The 20,278-nt window shown below is 40.5% G+C and overlaps 1 protein-coding gene across 16 annotated transcripts in view; it reads right to left on the bottom strand.

Annotated features, from left to right (window-relative positions):
• Positions 1-20,278, bottom strand: part of TMEM131L (transmembrane 131 like) — a 66,855-nt gene that overhangs the window by 25,985 nt on the left and 20,592 nt on the right. For 8 of the 16 annotated variants that reach the window (XM_083457021.1, XM_083457010.1, XM_083457018.1 and 5 more), the window contains exons 4-10: positions 11,651-11,719; positions 10,404-10,527; positions 8,889-9,005; positions 5,717-5,827; positions 2,520-2,597; positions 494-647; positions 327-385 (exon numbers count right to left, since the gene is read on the bottom strand). In XM_083457021.1, coding sequence (XP_083313147.1) covers positions 327-385; positions 494-647; positions 2,520-2,597; positions 5,717-5,827; positions 8,889-9,005; positions 10,404-10,527; positions 11,651-11,719 — 712 coding nt within the window. The remainder of the gene's footprint in view (positions 1-326; positions 386-493; positions 648-2,519; positions 2,598-5,716; positions 5,828-8,888; positions 9,006-10,403; positions 10,528-11,650; positions 11,720-20,278) is intronic. The other 8 variants (XM_083457025.1, XM_083457011.1, XM_083457012.1 and 5 more) reach the window with 1 other exon arrangement.

Genomic DNA, 20,278 nt, shown 5'->3' with positions numbered 1-20,278 from the left:
ACGACAATTTAAACTGCAATTTGTCAGATCAAATCTCAAATCATCTACATTCACCCAAGGATAGTTCTTAAGCTAATTATGATACTCTTAACAATCAGACATGGATCCCTTTTGTGAATCTGATAAAAGCTATAGACTCATTTCCCAGAAAAATGCACACAAACATATACATACACAATTTTACATGCAGTTTCATTTACAACATTGGGTGGGATAAATTGCACCCGGTTCAAGGAACCCCTGAAGCCATCCATGGACTCCCTAGGGTTTCCTGGACCACAAGTTAAGAACCCCTGTATTAAATTATATATATTTTTTAAAGTTACCTGCACATAAAGAAGGTTGCTCCCTGAATGCAACACATACAAGACTACTGGGGAATCATCTGTTCAAAAAAAGAATAACAGTCAAAAGGTCAAACCATATTTTTGTCCATTGCTGCAAGAACATACTATATCAATGAAACATACATGCAGACACATCTTGGACTTACCAGAGGTCTGTGTTTTGTCCATTGCTACATAAACTACAAAAAGGTTTTCCAGTAAGTACTGTCTAAGGTCCACAAATTCATGTTGCATATTTTCCATTTTGACCATTAAGCTTATCTCTAGCAGCATTAGGCCATCAGATGCAAAGCAGCAACTCTAATGCAAAACAGAAAGGGAAATCCAAAAAATTATTCACATGAGAACAATCAGAATGTTTCATTCAGAACTGCAATACTTAACCTGCTATGGTTCCTTTAAAAAAATCCTGGTGTCTAGCATGTCAAAAGAGGAGATGTCTTGCTGGGAATCTGAAGAGAAAGTTATACTAATTTAGGAAATAATGTTCTGCTGCAAATGCACAGCAATGGGACATCATGATATACATTCTGCCTCTTTAGGATAAATACTGTTGCTCTGCACATTCTGCACTGGAAATCCTCTAGCTATACACGGTTAAGGAAATAAAAATGATGGGTGCAAATAGACATGTACACACAGTTATCTAACATGACCATTATATATTTCTTCTAAAAGCTGGTTTAGCACCTTCAAAAGATAATTAAAATCTACAGTCATATATGGACAGTGGACAAGGCAGACCTCCACTTCTTAATCCACAAAAGTATATTCCAGTAAGAGTGTGTCTTTTAACTGTTAGGCACTTCTTGACATGGAATGGCAACAGGGGTGCCAACTTAAATAAAATATTGGGGGGGCAGGTAAACCCCACCCTACATAATCGATCACATGATGTGGTGCATGCACACCATTTGAATGGCAGTGCCCATCATTTTTGGGGGGGCAGCCCCCTCAATTATTTTACGGTGGGGACAAAAACCACTCAGCCCCTAGGAGTTGGCACCTATGAATGGTAAAATGTGAGAACTGGTTACAAGAAACTTTGAGCTAATCTTCAGGTCCCACTGATGACAAGCAAAGGACAGTCTGTCTTATACTGTACCTCTTTAAATATATGATAGATTGTATGTATATATCTGATGTAAGCAAACAGGAAATCACAGAATTTATGTTCTACAATAGGCAGAGTGATTTTCTAAGTTGTGTGTGATAGAGATAAAGAGGCAGAATGTAAAAAGGAAGCAGTCATGCTGGAAGAAAACAGATACACTGAATTAAACTTACTGTGAGCAGACAGAGCCTAGGTCAATATGGTAGCTGGTAATTTCCCGTAGATAAAAGATTTGGGAATAAGCAAAGATTTGGGAATAAGCAATATCCAATCTAGATGGTGAATGGCTCAATGAATCCATGCAGTTCCAACCTGAATATTGTTCCTTATAAAGACAACAATATTCAGGTTGGAACTGCATGGATTCATTGAGCCATTTACCATCTAGACTGGATCTACTTGATGGCATGCAGCCATAAAAATGGCACAGCTAAGACATAGTCCTCAGAATGATGTTATGGCTTTTTGCTCGGTCAGCATCAGATTTGACGTAAGACATTCTTAACAGCCAAAGACAGGCTGCAATTCAAAAAGTAAATGATGCCAGTCAGATCACAGTTGGCAAGATCAATGGGGGAAATTCCCAAAGAATTCAATGCACTACATAAGAGTGTACCAATGTAACTTGCTCATTATGCCAGCATACACAGGATGAAAGGGATCAGTGCTTTGAGGAGGTAATGCTCCAATGACAGAGTAATCTCAGCATACAATATCACTTAAGCACCTACTTCCCAGTGCGGTGTCACATAGAATCACAGAACGGTAGAGTTGAAAGAGACCCCCGAGAGTCATCTAGCCCAACCTCTTGCTCTGCAGGAATCGCAACCAAAACATCCATACCCCAGGTTAGCTGTTCCACGGAATAGACCTAAAGTTGTCACAGAAGCTAAAATATCCTGAATTAGCCTTAAGGATTCACCCTTGTTCATATACGTTGATGCCTCCAAAACAGTAAGTAAAGGCTACTTCAAGACCACAGCTGAGTCCAGCTCAACTAGCTTAGCTGTGTGTGGCTGGTGTAGTCTCTGATTTAGGAAGAAAAGTATACACCGTACCTTAAAATGCTGATACAATTTGTTAAGTAATCGGCATTCAAGACGAACTTTTAAGTGACTCACATTCCTAGTTTCTGCCTGGAAAAACAAACAAAAAAAACCACAGTCTAAAAGAAGGTCAAACCAGTATGGTGTGTAGAAGTGTGGTGGACTCCTTAGAACCTTAGACTAGGACCAGGTTTCAGATCCCCACTTGGCCGTGACGCTCACTGGGTAATTTTGAACCAGTGTCTGTCTGTCTGCTAGGGTTATTGTGAGGATGGGAGGGGGAAAGCAATGTACGCCATCTTGAGCTCCTTAGATAAAAGTGTTATAATAAATGTGATAACAAACTCTACATTTTTATTATCAACTTTTTATAGTTGCCTTCTGTGTTTTACGTGGTTGACTGCATTGCTACATAACTAAAATGTTTTAGCAAATTCAACCATATGCCAAAAAATGGGTCTATTTTCAAAAAAATATGGCAACTTATGGTCCTAAATTTGGTCCTCAAGGATACTTAGAGCTTGTATACCCTATATAAATCAGGTATTTTGAAATTAAATTCACTAATGAACAGTACCATTGCCAAAGTCAGCTTTCCATTATACCAATTTATTTTCTGGTTAAGAATCCTTTCAAATACCCATGAGGGGGAGCTATAGCACATCTAATCATACCATTATTTAACTGTTTAATTATTTGCTGGTTCTTTTTTTCAAACGTGAATCTCAATTTCTTTTCCTAAAACCACCACATTTTGCAGCAATTTGAGGTCAAAAGATGGTAACAATAATTGGTTTTGTAAGTTATAGATACATGAGAACCATCAGAAACCTTCACATAAACATTCACAATGAACAGCCACTTATCCATGCAATAAGAATTGCAGAACATCTTCGGTGCCAACTCTTAAAGAACAGAGTATCTTCTATGTAACAGAATAAACTGCCTTAGTATTATTAAATATAAAGCCAGTACACTTCTGTTGTCACATTTAATATAGCAAACCTGTTCCCCTTGCTTCTGCCACAGCATGCAGAGCCAGTGATCGAGTTTGCAGTAATTTTATAAAGCATTTAAAGTAACTTTAAGGGATAAATAAATACAAACCCATCCTTTCCTCTGTGTCTGTGTTTTAAATACTTGCAAACAAAACTTTGTTCTGTGCAAAGCAGACGCATAAAAAGTGGCTCAAACCAGGTTATGATAAGCATTGCTGCTGCTGCTGGACAAGCAGCAGAACAATTACATAGATGTTTCCCAACAAGGAAGACCCACAAGCATTGTAACATATTTCACTAACGGCAGGCATGTTTGTGCTCACGTAGCTTCTCCCTTTATAAAATGCATTTAATGCTTCCAGTCAAGTTTTCAAGTATAAACTCAGCACGATGACATCCCAGCTGGCATTGGCCTAGCAACCACTTGAGAAAAACTAGCCTCATCTTTAACTGTAGATTTCAAGATTATTTGACTTTGAAGATTCTAACAATATTTTAACACCAGATTTTTATTTTTTAAAAATGTACAAATGAGGAGCTGGGTCGCAATATGAAAGAAACTTGCTGTGGCAAAAGATTCAGGTAGGTAGCCGTGTTGGCCTGACACAGTCGAAATAAACAAATAAAATTTAAAAATGTCCAGTAGCACCTTAGAGACCAACTAAGTTTGTTCTGGGTATAAGCTTTTGAGTGCATGGTATCTGAAGAAGTATGCATGCAAACGAAAGCTTATACCCAGAACAAACTTAGCTGGTCTCTAAGGTGCTACTTGACATTTTTTTTTAAATTTTAAAATTTATTTGCTGTGGTAAAGTTAGGAAAGAGACCCTGAGCAACACTCTTAAAAACACACACTAATTTTGAATGCCAGGTCCTTCCCAGAAATGCTGGAAATAGTACTGGAACCTGGAGTCTCCAGTGTGACAACTCTGGACACAATGGCACTGCGCAGGATTTGTCCTGGTGCCTGCAAGACCTTGAGTCCCTCCCCCCCCCCTCACACACACACACACACACACACACACTAGTCATGAGGTAGTTGAGGGCGGTTACCTATTCCCCTTGAGAAGTACATAGAACTAGGGGAGGAAACTGGTTTATCTGATGCCCTTTCCCCACTTCCTCTTTCACCTCTAGGTGCTTTTTAAAGCTCAGACTGCCACCCGAGCTGCTGATCTGAGCCTTGAAGAGGAAGTGGAGAGAATGGGTTGCTTTCTCTGCCTGTTTCTTTTTTCTTGGGTTGGTGGGGAATAGCAGCAGGTAGAGATTGATCCAGGGAGAAAACCAAGATGCTGAAATTAAATACTCTATTTTGGCGAAATTAAATACTCTATTCTCAAGACATCGTGTTTGTGGCCATAGATTTGGAATACACAAAGGAGTTTATTCAAATCCTGGTCTCTTCCGATCTGCACAGCCTATCTGTTTGGTCCACATCAGGGTTTACCAACCTTTTGGGGCTGGTGGGACAGATTTGGGGGGTTTGAGTGTGTGTTATAGGACACGAAGAATAAAGGTAACTTCCATACATATTGCCTGGTGTGCGTTTTTTATTTGCGTACAAATCTATATATAATCAGCAATGAGAAGTAAGAAATATTGTTATTCCAAAGAGCAGCTACTTCTAGTGTACAGTCATACCTCTTGTTGCATTTGCTTCATGTTGCGGATTTTTGGGTTGCAAATGCGGCAAACCTGGAAGGGTATACTTCTGGGTTTTGCCCCGCACACATGCGCAGAAGCGTTCTGCATGCTTCGCACATGCGCAGAAGTGCTCTATCGTGCTCCACGCTTGTGCAGAAGTGCAGCTCTAGTTGCGGACTTTTCGGGGTGCGGATGGCACCCCGGAATGGATTGTGTCCGCAACTAGAGGTACCACTGTACTGAAGAGCAGCAAAGGGCAACACAGGAAATGAAACAAGGACATGTTAGACCATAAAATAGGGTTCAAGTGGTCAGTTGTCAATTGTGCAACTCACAAGAATGATTATTATTCCTCCCTTTGTACTGTTGCAGAGCGGGATACTGTCAACAATGCTACAATTCCCCCCCCCCCACAATATTCTCCCAAGAATCAACAACAATAGCCCTTAAAACCCCATGGTATCATTTCCATTAACATTAAACAGAAAGCTGAGGTACAGTTCTTTTTGAAAAACAAAGCAACTTTACATGGTCCCTAAAATATAACTTTTTTTAAAGTTACTATACCAGTGTCTGTGAGATCTGGATACTGTTGATATGTGGAAGCAGTAAATAAGTATTTGCTAGCTGCTTTCTAGAGTCTTCTGAAATGGTCCTTGAAGTTCCTGTTCCAAAGACCTGGTGTAAAACAGTACATTACATTCACTATTTTCAAACAAAAATAACATGCTTTAGCATGTTACATGCTAAAATAGCCGAATATATTGAAATTATTCAGTAACACAGCTGCATCAAATGTTCATATATAAAAACATTTTCAGAGTGCAAGGCCTCCCCGCACAATGGTTTACAACATTTCCCCCCTGTGTATTGCTTCTTCAGCAATATTTTAAAAATTGGGGGAAAGGTTCTGCTTCACTAGGTGATTCCAGGCAATTGGGGATGACAGTCAATGTGATTATATTAATGCCATGTGGTCAGTAAGATATGGCATGTGGTGACATCACAATATCAATTCAGAGTGAAGGCGATTTCTGTTTGAGCATGAACTAAAAAAAAAACAAATGCCCAGACCACAGCTCCCATATTGAACCATTTTAGACAATTTTATACGCCATTCCTAAAAGTACCACTTTTCATCTACCTGGGCCAGGTCTGATAAACATAAAAAGAGTAAGAACAAATCCAGGCATTTTATGCATCAAATAGCAAAAGATGCATTAAAATGTGAATAGGACTTTCACAATGAATAATGTGACAGAAGTATCCAAATAGGCTGCTGAGGGGAAACTGAAAGACAAGTGTACTAACATTTGTTTCTGCTATTTAGATGGTTATATAGTATTTTACTTGGGCAGTGGCTTTCTATATGAGATTTCTAAGGAAGAGGGAAGAAGATAATCTCCTAGTAATTCTTGCTGAAGTGGTTCCGCAGTGCAAGTTATGAAACTGAAGCAAGGAGATCAAAGACAGAACAGACTTTTAAATTAATGATTGTGGTTCCATAAGTCCACTTTTCTGACAAGTGTTACACAAAAATCCCCTCTCCTGAGCTCTTATGAACTATATAGGAAAGCAACAACAAAAATGTATATATCTCTCTCTCTGCGGCAATAATCCAAACCAAATGGACAATTTCCCCTTCCCTCACAGAAGCTGGACTGTTTGGTTCCTAGGGCAACTGAAGAGAATCAAGAGGAGTGAAGTCACCAGTGGCAGGAAATTTACTAGAGTAAATGAACATTCCAGGGTAGCCACAGTTGCTTAGTCAAGAAGAACCAGAGGCTTTGCCACCTCAGACACAATGCAAGAGAGATTACCATTTCACAAAAATTAACATGGCAATTTATTTATTTTTACAGCTGTACGATCTCTGAAGCCTAGAACTCATTCATTTGCCTTAGTACATGCAAAAAAGGAAAATGGGCATAGCAGATGCAGTGTGGGTGGGCAGGTGGGTGCAAGATCACAGGGGAACAGCAGACAGATGTGAAGGAACCTCTTCCAGCATTATTTGCATGACTTTCAGTGCATGTTTATTCAGAAGTGTTGGGTGAGGCTGTGGGAAAGTATTTCTAGCACTTATTCATGAGATGGGTGCTATAAACAGACAAGGGGGCTATAAACAGAAGGGGGTCTTGGGTATTGCTGCCTGAACAATTCAAATTAATAACTACACCAGGTGTCAAAAGAGCAACTGAGTATCAGCTGCAGTTTTCTAATACTTCAAACATCTGAAGCACTTCATTTAGCACATAGTTTTACATAAGGAAAAGATGAAGTAAACTTTTGTACTAGGTATGTAATTATTTAGAAACTTTTATGATGAAGGCCCAAGTTTTTAAAGCATATTATATTATATTATTAATTTACACAAGTAAATATTATTTATTTCTTCTTTTTAAAGCCCAGTTAAATGTTACTGACCTTTTGTTTCTGTTATTTTAAAATTTTCATTCACAAATTCCACAGTAAACTTCTTTTTTAGAACTCCTTACAGATCTCTTCAGTTTATCAATGAAGTGTTTATTGATCCAAGAGGCAGAGTGTGTGCAAACCTGTGACACAATCCAGATCACTGAGAAAATTCTCTTCTGCTAGTCCCTTTGAAGTGAATGCAACTGAAGGGTGTGTGTATTTATTTATTGCGTTGGTTTTATTTTTATTATGCATTTCATGTTTTTATATTGTGATTTTATGTTGCAACCGCCCCGAGACCTGCGGGCATAGGGCAGGATACAAATTTAATAAGTAGATAATGAACGAAGATCCCAAATTGTCTTATATACACATGCACAATGGAAACTGGTGTACAACACCTAATTTTGCATGCAAAGTTTGAGATCATAGTGAATGCCAAGAGCCCTGCTGGTTCAAGCCAAAGGTCCATCTAGTCACATTATGTCCTCTTGCATGGTCAATAAAATATATATGGGAAACGTGCAAGAATGACACATGTGCAACAGCAGTTTCCTGCTTGTGCGGCTCAACAACTGCCATTCAAATACAATGCAGCCCTTACTGCACAGGGACCATGAGCAAAGGCACAGCCACACCCTGCCTCTGCTTCAACTGAGGAGCCTTTAACTCATCATGCCACATCCAAGGTTTGGAAGGAGCAGGAAAGGCTTTGTGTAGTACACTGCAGTCATCCTGGCTTCAGCAAGCGATATGTGCTATAAGATCCAGATGTCACCGCATAGACAATGGCAGCATTCCCTTAGTTCTCCAACCTACTGAGGTACAGCATAGGAAGACCTTCAGTTACAAAACTGAGGCATAATTCCTTGTATAATCTGTATAACAAGGATTTTCTTGATGTCTCTATACTTTTTTGTGTAGGAGCAAATAAATCGTGGCCAAGCAGGGCTACATATACTTTTAGAACTACTGTATTTAATTGTTTGTAATGCTTAACATGGAATACAAATCTTATTTTTTTCCAGGTTAGAAAGGCTTACTTGAAAATGTACCTACAGGATGGTTGTCTTCAACTACCAGAGGGGAAAGTCGCCCGCGTGTTTCTTCTCCAACACAAATGTAGAAATTTTTTAAGCCATTTGGGACCAGAGGAACAGACCCCTTAAAGCTTCAGTCCCTGGGAAATCATAATGTTCTCTGCGAGTATTATTTATTCATGACCAAGAACTGCTGGCAATGTTTCCTGGTTTTGCCCACTATTACGTCATTTGAAAAACTAATTACCTTCCAAATCTCAAGCTGATGAACAAAAGATTACCTGATATGAAAATATTCCATGAGATGAGGTATTTATAAATAATGTACTTTCAAAACTGCCTTCTTCTAATGGAAGAAACAGTACTCTGAAACAATTTTTTCCCATTGCTGGAATCACCTACAGATAAAATAAAAATATCTGGTGTTCAATAGAATTAATTGCATTAATTTTATTACAGACTTGTAAAGTTTAAAAAGTGGGTCACCACCCACCCCTTGCCCCACCAGACTAAATATATTGACAGTGGTTCATAGCTGCCATGCTCCCCTTCACCTTCCTATATGTAGTCTGAAGAGCAATAAGAAACAAGGAGGGGCAGCTATCAAGAGACTGCATGCTGAGACAGAGGCTGGCTTCGAATGCAGCACTAAAACATGACTTAGCATTATAATCAGTAACAACCAGGAACCTCAGGCTCATATGCCCCCTCTTCCCTTTTCCTACACGCCACAATGAGAAGCTTTCAATCATGGTTAGCAGCAAACCATAGTAGCTTGCCAATGCATCCAATCTTATATAGCCACCACTATTTAACTTAAACCAGGATTGCAAGTCACTTTACTTACAGAGATACAGTCTGGACCCAACCCAATCATGGTTTAGCATGATATGAATCATAGCTGTCAACTTTCAGATTTGAAAATAAGGGATCAGCAGCCTTGAAAATAAGGGATCAGCAGCCTTGAAAATAAGGGATCAGCAGCCTCACTGTCCTGGGGACAGTCTATGGGATATCTAACAATCCGGGATAGCAGTGGGAAACGGCGCTGGAATAAGGGAATTTCCCACAAAAAAATGGGAAGGTTGACAGCTATGATATGAATGAGCTTGGGTTTGCATGCTTCCCCTCAGCCCTCTCCTCTGGCTCCAGAGCACAAGGAGGAAATTGGAAACATAAACTTTAAAGGAGCATATCATTACATCCAAACTGGGAACTCTCATAAGTTTAAACGATTGTTTGTTGAAACAACCACAGTTTGACCTTGGCTCGTTTCAACAAATCATAGTTTAAACAAGCTACATGTGTAAAAAAAAATAACCCACTGTTAGAAAATAAAATAAAAGCTAGTTCATTAAAAACAAGAAGCTTCTTATAGCAGAGGAGAGTAACAAGGGGGAAAGGGCAGAGTCTTCTGAGGGAGTAAGAGTCATTTGGAGGGCGGAGAATGATTGAGCTGGAGAGAAGACAACTGACAAGGATGTATTGAGTTTTAAGTGTATTGGAATCCAAATGCAGGTGAAGCCACAAGCAACAGAGGCTGAAAAAGCAACGAGCAACAGTGAAAATTAGATACTTCTGAGGGACACAGAAGGCTTTTTTTTTTTTTGGCACCGAAAATGCATGGGAAAATGTTCAGCTCAGCCCTAACAGAAATATATGGGAAGACCAAGAACAAGCTGATGGCTGGGAAAGTAGGAAAGAAAGACCAGTTAGCTAACGCTTTAGGGCCAAGGAAAGCATGAAGCTCTGGCACTCTGCCCTAGCATAGTTTCCAAAAGTACATCAGCACTCACCCTGCTATGAACAGGAGACACATGAAAATGCCTAGTAGCTGTAAACATTGAATTCACTATAACATCTTTATCCTTACTAGGATTGTAAGCACATAGCATTTTAGCTTTAGGCAGTCCCAGCAACCTAAGGGAAAGAAGAAAGGGAAGTATTATTGGCAATGGAAAGAATGCAGTCATGTTTTCCACTCCACATGCAAACATAAAGTGTTCAGGAAAAACCCCTACAACTTGGGCCCATTGGAATTTAAACCAAAGATAACTTTGGGATACAGACACAATGTGGTTTGGCATGACATGAACAAATCCAAGCCAAAAGCCACCTCCTCCTCATCCAGAGTTCCCTTTTCATGAGAACCAGCAGAACATGGTTATAGCTTGCAGGTAATCCTGGGTCCAACATTGTCACTTGAGGCCCAGGAGGCCGTGATGGCTAGGAGTGCCTATTTCTAATTCCAACTGGTTCACCAGCTACAGCCCCTTTTAGACAGATAACTTGGCTATGGTACTCCACGTTCTGGTAACTTCCAGATTGGATTACTGCAACGTGCCCTACATAGGGCTGCTCTTGAAGAGAACTCTGAATGCAGTGGTTCAAAATGCAGTGGTTAGACTGCTGACTAGGGCTGCCTTTAGAACTCTTACGGTTGTTCTAAAACTGCTATGTTTGCTGTCAGTTCATTTCCAGGCTCAATTCAAGGTGTTTAGTGTGTAAAGCCCTATAGGACTTTAGCCCCCAAAATCTGAGAGACTGCCTCCTTCTCTACAGACCTTCTCTGGGTGTTAAGATCAGAAGGTGGGCCCCTCTTGGTGGTTCTGCCCTCCTCAGAAGTACAAGGAAGGGCCCCCCAGAAAAGGGTGTTGTGAAATTCCCCCCACAGAGACATGTCTGCCACCTTCATCTTTCAGCAAATGCTGAAGACACCTTGCCCTTTGACACCTGAGATGGTTGCTTTCAAGACCCATCCTACTCCTGTGGCTGTAACTTGTTTTAACTGTTTTTCATTCAGAATTTTATATTGTAACAACCAGCCCTGGGGCCCGCTGGTGAAGGGGAGGTGGTGTTGTTATTATTAGTTGTGTGTTGCAATCCTGCTTGAGTAAGAACTATGTACTCTAAGCTGCCAAGGAACCGGACACAGAAAAGGAGGGTGGAAACATTGTATGCAATGCAAAATGGAAGGGAATTAAAGACTCTTCTGGGGAAAGAATTTCCTGGGATGCAGAATAAAAGTATGCAAAATACTCACTGCATTCCAAAATGGAGAATTGAAGGGTGAAAATGAAGGACCCTCCCATTTGACATTTTCGCAGAGAAGCTGAAAAAGAAGAGAACAGTAATTATAAAACCATATCCCTTTTCACAAGATCTCAGATTATATGTAGACTGTACTGGCATCGCTCGATTTGCCTTTAAGAATACAAGGAAAATCAAGACCATAACTGCCACGCCACAATTCAAAATTAACTCTATCAAAAACTGTTACTGATTCACGCAACTTCACTCTAAAATACAGTCATACCTCAGGTTAAATATGCTTCAGGTTGAGCGTTTTCAGGTTACGCTCTGCGGCGACCCGGAAGTAACGGAATGCGTTACTTCCGGGTTTCGCCGCTAGCACATGCACAGACGCGCAAAATGACGTCACGCGCATGCACAGAAGCAGCGAATCGCGACCTGCACATGCGCGGGTTGCATTCTACTCAGGATGTGAATGGGGCTCCAGAATGGATCCCGTTCGCATCCAGAGCTACCGCTGTATTAAGAATACACATGCACAATTAATTATTCCCAGAAACCTGCAAGCACAAACCTGGAATACAGGCCTGACAACAGTCCCATTCAGGCATTCAGCTGAAGGTGTGAGAGCATTAGTGTGTACAGGTGCACTGCCCTCAGTCCCAATGTCCCTGCCTGCTTCATCCTGACCTGCCTACAGATGAAGTGGGCTGAGATGGTGCGTACATCACTTGCCTCTATTCCATTTATGGCATGTCTTTGACTGAATATCTGAAGAGGGCTAATATGCTTAGGCAAAAGGCTGTAACAACCAAATCAAATTAATAACGGACAACATAAGCAACTGGGACAGGGGAAAGGGAGAAATCCAATTATAAGCAATAAAATACCATAAACTCGATATACTCCTCATAACAGCTTAACATTTGTACAATTTGTACAAAATTACATCAGATTCTGAAAGTTGTATTCTCCTCCCGTTGCCATTTAGTATTCAAATTTTTATAAGGGATAGATCCAAATATGTATTATGAACAGAAAGCAGCACAACCCCCACCTTCTGCAGAGAATAGACAAAAATAAATAAATGATGTGGAAGAGATCCCACATCAACTGTCCTCAAACACAACTCCCCTGGTTCATAAATAGCCTCATGACAACTGTGGATAACCATCGTGGGCATTGTTCAAAATCAAGAGGACACTTATAGACACTCTTGGGTTAACAAGAAATGAACTCTGATAAAGGTCAGGTTCGCACATAACAATAAGTTTGGCTCACTTAACCCACAGTGTGAAAAAGCATCATGCTAGCACCCAACGTATTTGCTTCCAGTTTGCTCCTCCCTTGGTGCAATGGTAGGGAGAAACCCAGAGAATTAAAGCTCACAAAGCAAAACACATCAGCAACGAACCAGGATTTTACTCCTGGAAAAATAATTATAAATATATTTGTACTATCTGAGGAGAAACCAGGTGGTCTGGAAAGGTGTGCCAACTTGGCACACCTTTCCAGACCACCTGCAAGTTTGTGTTCCTCCCTCTTTTGTTGCTCAAAGCTTTTATTCCTAATATGAATTATTGTAAAAGAGCCGAAATCTGTGATCCTATGGACACTTCCCTGGGGTAAGCCCTACTGTATATGGTACTTACTTCAGAGTAAATATGCATAGGGTTGCACTAGTTTCTAAAATAAGATTCTCACAAATATATACATGAAGCAATTACATATGCTCCCCCTCCCCCAAACTATTTTATGGTCTAACAGGTTCTTTGCTTTCTAAAATGTTGATAAATAAAATCTTTTTAAAAAAAAAAAAACAACCAAGCAGCAATACACATATTTGTTTGCTTATTTTTATCTGCAGTGGGGAAATCTTTCTTGCCAAGTTCTCAGAGGTTTTACATTTCAGGTTTTTTTTTTAAAAAAAAGCACTTTAAAAAAGCACAGAGTTTACCCAAAAACTTACACAGGAGCTTGAACCTAGTTTTAATCATCATAGGCGCAATGCCAAAGAAAAGCACATGTTATTGCATGCCTAGGTTTGTGATTTTCCCAGTTCACTCCCATGAACACAAGGCCTATTCCATACACACAAGCCTGCAGCTACATTGATTTCAATAGATGCCAAACAGCAACACTGCATGGAAACATGACTTCATAGTTAGTTAGTTAGTTAGTTAGGGTGTTTGTTAATGCATTTCTTCTCCACTTCTTATCCAAGGAGCTCAAGGTGATGCACGTGGTTCTCCCTCCCCCTAGCTTTTCCTCACAACAGCCCTGTGAGGTGGGTTAGACCGATTGACACTGGCTGGCCCAAGGTCACCTAGTGAGCTTCATGGCAGAGTGGAGAGTCTCTCAAGTCATAGGCAATCACTTTAACCACTACACGACCCTGACTTTGTTTTATTTATTTATGGATTGGTTCCATTTACAGACCACTTACTATCTGAATATCTTGAAATGGTTTACACTAGATTAAAATACATAAAGATACATCTAAACACAGTAAGTACCATCAAAACCACATAAGTACCATCAAAACATGAATACATAAACAATATCAATATACCTAAAAACAATATTGATAAAAGTCTAAAAGCACTACAAGGCAGTATAATGTGAAACTACCATCAAAACAACACACATCATTCATTCATTCATTCATTCACTCATTCATATAACCAACTCAACCCATCTCATTCATGCTCCATTCCACACAACTAGTATAATCATTCAAGACCTCAAACATCTCCATCAACCAACCACATGGATCTATACAACTCTCTAAACCAGAGAGCCAGATTTTATGAAGTGAAGGGCTGTGAGGGCCGACCAAAGGTCCAACCAAATTGTTGACCTTTTTTTTAGGATTGAAGTTGTTGACCTTTTTGTTGTTGCGTTTTTTGGGGGGATTTTACCCCAGGAAATAAACTGCCACAGGGGCCGGATTAAACCAACCAGCAGGCTGGATTAGGCCCCTGAAATGGACTTTGGACATGCCTGCTCTAAACCATATGACAACCCACAGTCAAGGATTGCTGCCAAGCATATACGTTACTCTCCCAAACTCTAAAGTAGCACTGGCCTCGTGTCCCACATCCCCGGTACCATCAAATACTCTCCTTCCCCTCTCTCACTTGAGAGGGGCTGAATTCTATACCAGAACAGGCTTTCACCCTGGAAAATATGAAACTACTTCCATCCATCCATCCACTCTCAACTACATAACCATAACATGCGCTGCGCAACCTCAACTCTTGATAAGTACCAAATCAGCACTGGAAAAAGTCACAAACATCAGTGACACATTGCTGGCCAGCATCTCATGCTCTGGCTAATACTCCCCCATCCCACCCCAATATAGGTGCTCATCAGAGAAAAGCGGAACTGTGTTAACATCAAAATTGAGCTCAACAAAACCTCTGTCATCTTGTCAAGTCATTGTTTGTTAAAAAACAAAACACTGAAAATATGGTTTTAGGAACCATTTGTCCAGATCAAGAAAAATGGACAGAGAACTAGTTCTTCCTGTGCTTATATTTCATGACATTTAAAGTGACAAGTACAGCTGTTTCCCATGTACCTCCTCTGGTAGCAGACCATTATATTCAGATATGGCCACAAACAAGAACCATTTAGTTTAGTACAAAACATGAAAGAGAACATGTTGCCTCTGAAGAAAAAAAACCCATAAGCAGACAGAAAGGCACTTTAGCTCCAATCTTCAAAGTAACCTCCACTGTTTTTCCAGGTGTCATATAGTTCATTAGGGATAAGGGTTACTTATTCCGCTTCATGAGTGAACAGGAGAGCAAATACAGGAGATCTGCATGCATAAGATCTGGCAATTTCAACTGTACTTAGGGAGGGGAGCATCTTGAGTATTGAATAATGGGCAGGTTTTGTGAGTCTAAGGGAACATACTCATTTACTTTTATCTGCATATAGCACCTAATATACTTGACATACATTTATGAACATTAGGTGATAATGAAATCTAAACAACATAGTGTTTAGCATAGCCTCTCATAGTGCCAACATGTAGTAAGAGATCAGGATCTAACGAGCTTACCCGCATTCTGCAACCTCCAGAACAATCTGTGTGGTAGATGTCATGTTTTAACAGAGACTTACATGTGTAGACCCAAGTTCCTGTGCTCTCAATCCATGCAATTTATACTGCCTTGCCCTGATGTTAGATTTTATAACCAAATATGTGTTAGCCTCCAATTTGTGCATGCAGACCTCTGTTCCAATATGTACATGTCAGTTGGAAGACTAGTCTTGCATAACTCTGATTAGCCATTGTGCATAGGCACAATGTAGTCTAATATCAAACAGGGTGCTTCTGGGGGGCTGGGATGCCAAAGCTTTTGTTAATGCTGTGTTTTAAGTGCTTGCTTAAAGCACCACGCACTCCTGTCTTCCACTGCCTCCCGCAGTTTGGTCAAACTCATGCTGATAGCTTCGAGAACACTATCCAACCATCTCGTCCTCTGTTGTCCCCTTCTCCTTGTGCCCTCCATCTTTCCCAACATCAGGGTCTTTTCCAGGGAGTCTTCTCTTCTCATGAGGTGGCCAAAGTATTGGAGCCTCAGCTTCAGGATCTGTCCTTCCAGTGAGCGCTCAGGGCAGATTTCCTTAAGAATGAATACGTTTGATCTTCTTGCAGTCCATGGGACTCTCAAGAGTCTCCTCCAGCACCAGTATTAAGTGCTAGCCCTTAACTTTCTCATCATCTGGAAGTTGGACATAAGCCGCATGAGGGCTGGAGTCAAATGAGGGGGACCATCTAAATGGGTGGGGGCACTAGAAGGATGTCAGAGGGGGGTGGGTTGATTTTCTGAGATGCAGCAGGAGGGAAAGAGCTCCCCTGTAATGCAACTCAGCAAAATGGCCAGCGTCTATAGAAGGAAGTACCATTCCTGTTCTGGACACACTTGCCTGCTGAGTTGCCACTCCCACAACAGAACAGCAGTTGCCCAAGTTTCCTCCACCCTCCTGGCTCTAGGTATGCTTTATTGCTATGCCCATCCCTCCTTCTCAGACTCTCTCCCCTTGGCAGCATAAGGTGACAAGCAGGCAGACAAAAGGAACTTGCAGACGCACTGCTCTGGCATCAGGCAGCTGAGAGTGCTGCAGGGCTGAGGGGGAAGGGATCAAGCAGCTCTTTTGCCTTCTCTCACAAGATCTGGCCACCACTTTCTCACTATCTGCAACACTGCTGCTGCTGCTGCTCTGCGGAAGATGCTTATGAATAAAACCATATTATGCACTTACGCCTGTCAGCAGTGGTGCATATAGAAATGTGTTTTAAAAAACAAGATGGACAGGGCATGTGAGATAACTGACAAGAGTCCCCAAACCTACAGACACTTTATCAGTTTTACTCATAGAAGAGTAGAGAGAGACGGTGATGAAGACGCTGGCACGGAATTGCATTCTAAATGTAATAGACAAACACAAAAAAACGAAGGATGGAATAAGCAGAACATGAATGGGTCAGGATAGGAAATGAACTGTTTCAGGAGAATGTCACCTGGATTGTTCGCAAAAAAAACCCAAGTGACCTAATAATGAATAAAGGGCTAATGTGGAAGCACCCCTTGTTTGTACTTTTAAGCACAATAGGCATAGTGAAAAAGAGCCAAAAAGTAATGTCAGTAGGTGCCCATGAAAATATTTCCCTAGTTACTATCATACTAGTAGTGAAATGAATATAAAGCCATAGGAAAGTAACAGAAGAGTTAAAAATACATTGCATTAGCATAATTGCATGTTGTTGGGTTTAGATGAATTAGGGTTTGTATTGACCTTAAGGCTCATTGTGCTTAAATATTTTCAAGCCAGAACTCTAATATTTCACCTTCTTGTATATGTGTTTATTACAGCACTGTGGTGTGAACTTAGAATCTCATCTCCCAACAGAAACTGGGATACAGAAAGAAGTGCAATGTAGTGGCAAGGTAATAGGAAGTTAACACACTTGATAAAAAGGCTATTACATCCAACCAGAAGTAGTTACCTCATTTCTCAACAGAAATTGGGAGGCTGAAAGGAAATGCAAGGTAGTTTCAAAGTAATAGGAAGTTAACACACTTGTTTAAAATGTCATTACATCCAGCTACCTGTTTTTGTGTGCATGTATCTACTGATGCTATCCCTATTTCAGCATTTTCAGAACCAGTTTAAACTAGGCCATGAAACATTACATAGCCTAAGATATCTGGAAATGCAAAGTCAGCTAGATCAGTTTAATTATTAATACAGTATCCATATTCAGATAATAACATATCACTATAAACTCTCCTGTTGGTTGTCAATTAAAACCATATTTTGGGTCTTTCCGTTTTCTTCATAAGCGAAATAATACAGATTCAGGAAATAGTAGGATACAGCTACGACCTGATAGACCCTGAAGGATATGCAATACTTTCCAGTGCATGTGATATATACTAGCATGAAGAAGTAAATTGCTTCCCTTCCCCCGATTCCATCCTAAAAAGGGAAATCAGCCAAATGGGAAGCTGAACAAAGCCTGAAAAATGTAAAGCCAAGTCTTGTGAACTTGCAAATTCTCATATGGTTTATACATTTCATTTGACATATCTCAGCTCCATCAGAAAACAGCATGCGATTTTGCATGTCATGCAAGAGTAAAAATTCAATCACAACTGATTTGTACAGAATAAAAACAACAACATAAAATGTTACGTTCTGGAGCAGCGTAATGATCTCAAGAGTCTTCAGCGTGAATCTTTTTTAAAAACAGGAAATAAGAGTGATACATGTGGTTGAGAGTATGATATTTGTGTGGGGAAGGGGAATAAATGTTATCGATACCAAGTCAGCCATGAACAGAACACTGGGTGGCCTTAGACTCTCATTCTCAGGATCCCATCCGGAATGCAGCCTGGCCCTATTAGAAACCAGACGGAGCCATTCATATTGGCTTTGAGACCTGGAAGACCTGCTCCCTTGCCTTGCATTTTTCCATCAGGCCTGACAGGGTGGGGCCCTGACTCCCAACTACAAAAGCTGAAGCTGCTGAAGAAGCCAGAGATCATCTTGGCTGCCTCTTAGTACAGATCCAGGTCACTGAGTCTGAGCTTCCGCAGCTGCCACCTGCCGTGAACCACCCTAGGCAGGATTGGTAGCAGCAGCAGCAATGTCCTATGCTTAAGATAATATTGTATTGTCTTGCTAATTATGCTGTTTTAAATGTGCATTTTACATTTGACTTCCTTTAGTAATGTTTTCTCTTGAAATGTTTAAGATTTAAAAAATGTGTTAACAGTACACGCGCAATCTGTAGTTGATCTCCTTTGCAATGTTTTATTTTGGAATCTTTTAAGATAATATTTTAGTTTCCTGTTCATTCTGCTGCTTTGAATGTATGCATTATATTTGGCTTTCTTCAGTAATGTTTTATTCTGGATTGCTTTATTTGATGTTTTAATGCAGGTTTGTAAATGTTTTATTTCCTTAAAAATATAAAGCAGTATAGAAACGAAATGAATCATCGTCATCAACTTAATCAGAGCAGAAAGAGTACATCACTATGGATTGGCTGGGTGGCCCCCACACCACTCAAGCCTTTGCCACCAGCTACCTGGTGGGTGCTCCATGACCAGGCCAGAACTCTACTGACTGGGCCATGAAACACCTCAGGTGGCTTAATTACTCTTCAGATTGAAGTGGACCTCCTGCCACACTTAAAGAGTACAGTCTTGACTAAGGTCAGACAACAGAGGAAAGAAGCCTTATACAGGTCTCCCAGAAGATTCAGCTGACCAAGCCTCATGATACTGTGTCCACTGGGCTGGATGAAGTCTCGCGAAACTTGTCAGTGGCTGTAGCAAATGGTGGTGACATGGCCTGCCTCAAAATCAGCAAAACTGCTTGGGCCAACCCTGTCTGGTAGGTACCTTACAGAGCTGTTTTAAGGACTATCAAGACAGCATGTGTGAAGAGCTATACAAATACAAAGCACCCGTTTTTCTTATTAGTAACCAAACTGCCATACTACAAAAGTGACTATTTATCTTATTGGGCATATCTTAGCTGTTCATTATGTCAGGTGACCGTGGAACAGATTAAGTGTATTTACACAGCAATTTAGCAGAGCAAATGGCATGCAACACTACCTCCAAGAGAGTTGCTTGTCAAATCATTATTCACCTGATCCAGTGGCATTTTGCGACTCCGTGTATGCGTGCCATATATTAATCACTATCAGGGGTGGGGGTGGGGGGCTTGAGTGTGCACACAGAGCTTCACAATTAATTTCAATGGAGAGACAGTTCTGGGCATATTCTTTGTACGTTGTTACCCTGAAGCAAAACTCTTCTACAGGAGCTCCCATAGTAACACAAACATCCTAATACAAACACTGTTACAGGTGTTAATTAACCCAAGCAATGCTGAGGTGTTTGAGGTAGCATTTCATGCTGCTGTGCAGTCGTCACTGTGCTAATTTTGCATCTATTTCAGCTTTAACATAATTAACACATTTCTTTTTTTACATTTCATTTCCATGTGTATTATACCTACCAACAGAAAATGGCATTTCAGCCATATAAAGTAGGCTCTGGTCCACATGCCACAATAAATTTGTTATTTTGGAAGGTGCCAC

The sequence above is a fragment of the Podarcis tiliguerta genome, assembly GCF_965153285.1.
Source record: "Podarcis tiliguerta genome assembly, chromosome: 9".
Classification (NCBI taxonomy): domain Eukaryota; kingdom Metazoa; phylum Chordata; class Lepidosauria; order Squamata; family Lacertidae; genus Podarcis; species Podarcis tiliguerta.
Note: the sequence above shows the minus strand (reverse complement) of the source record. Positions and strands in the feature narration are given on the sequence as shown.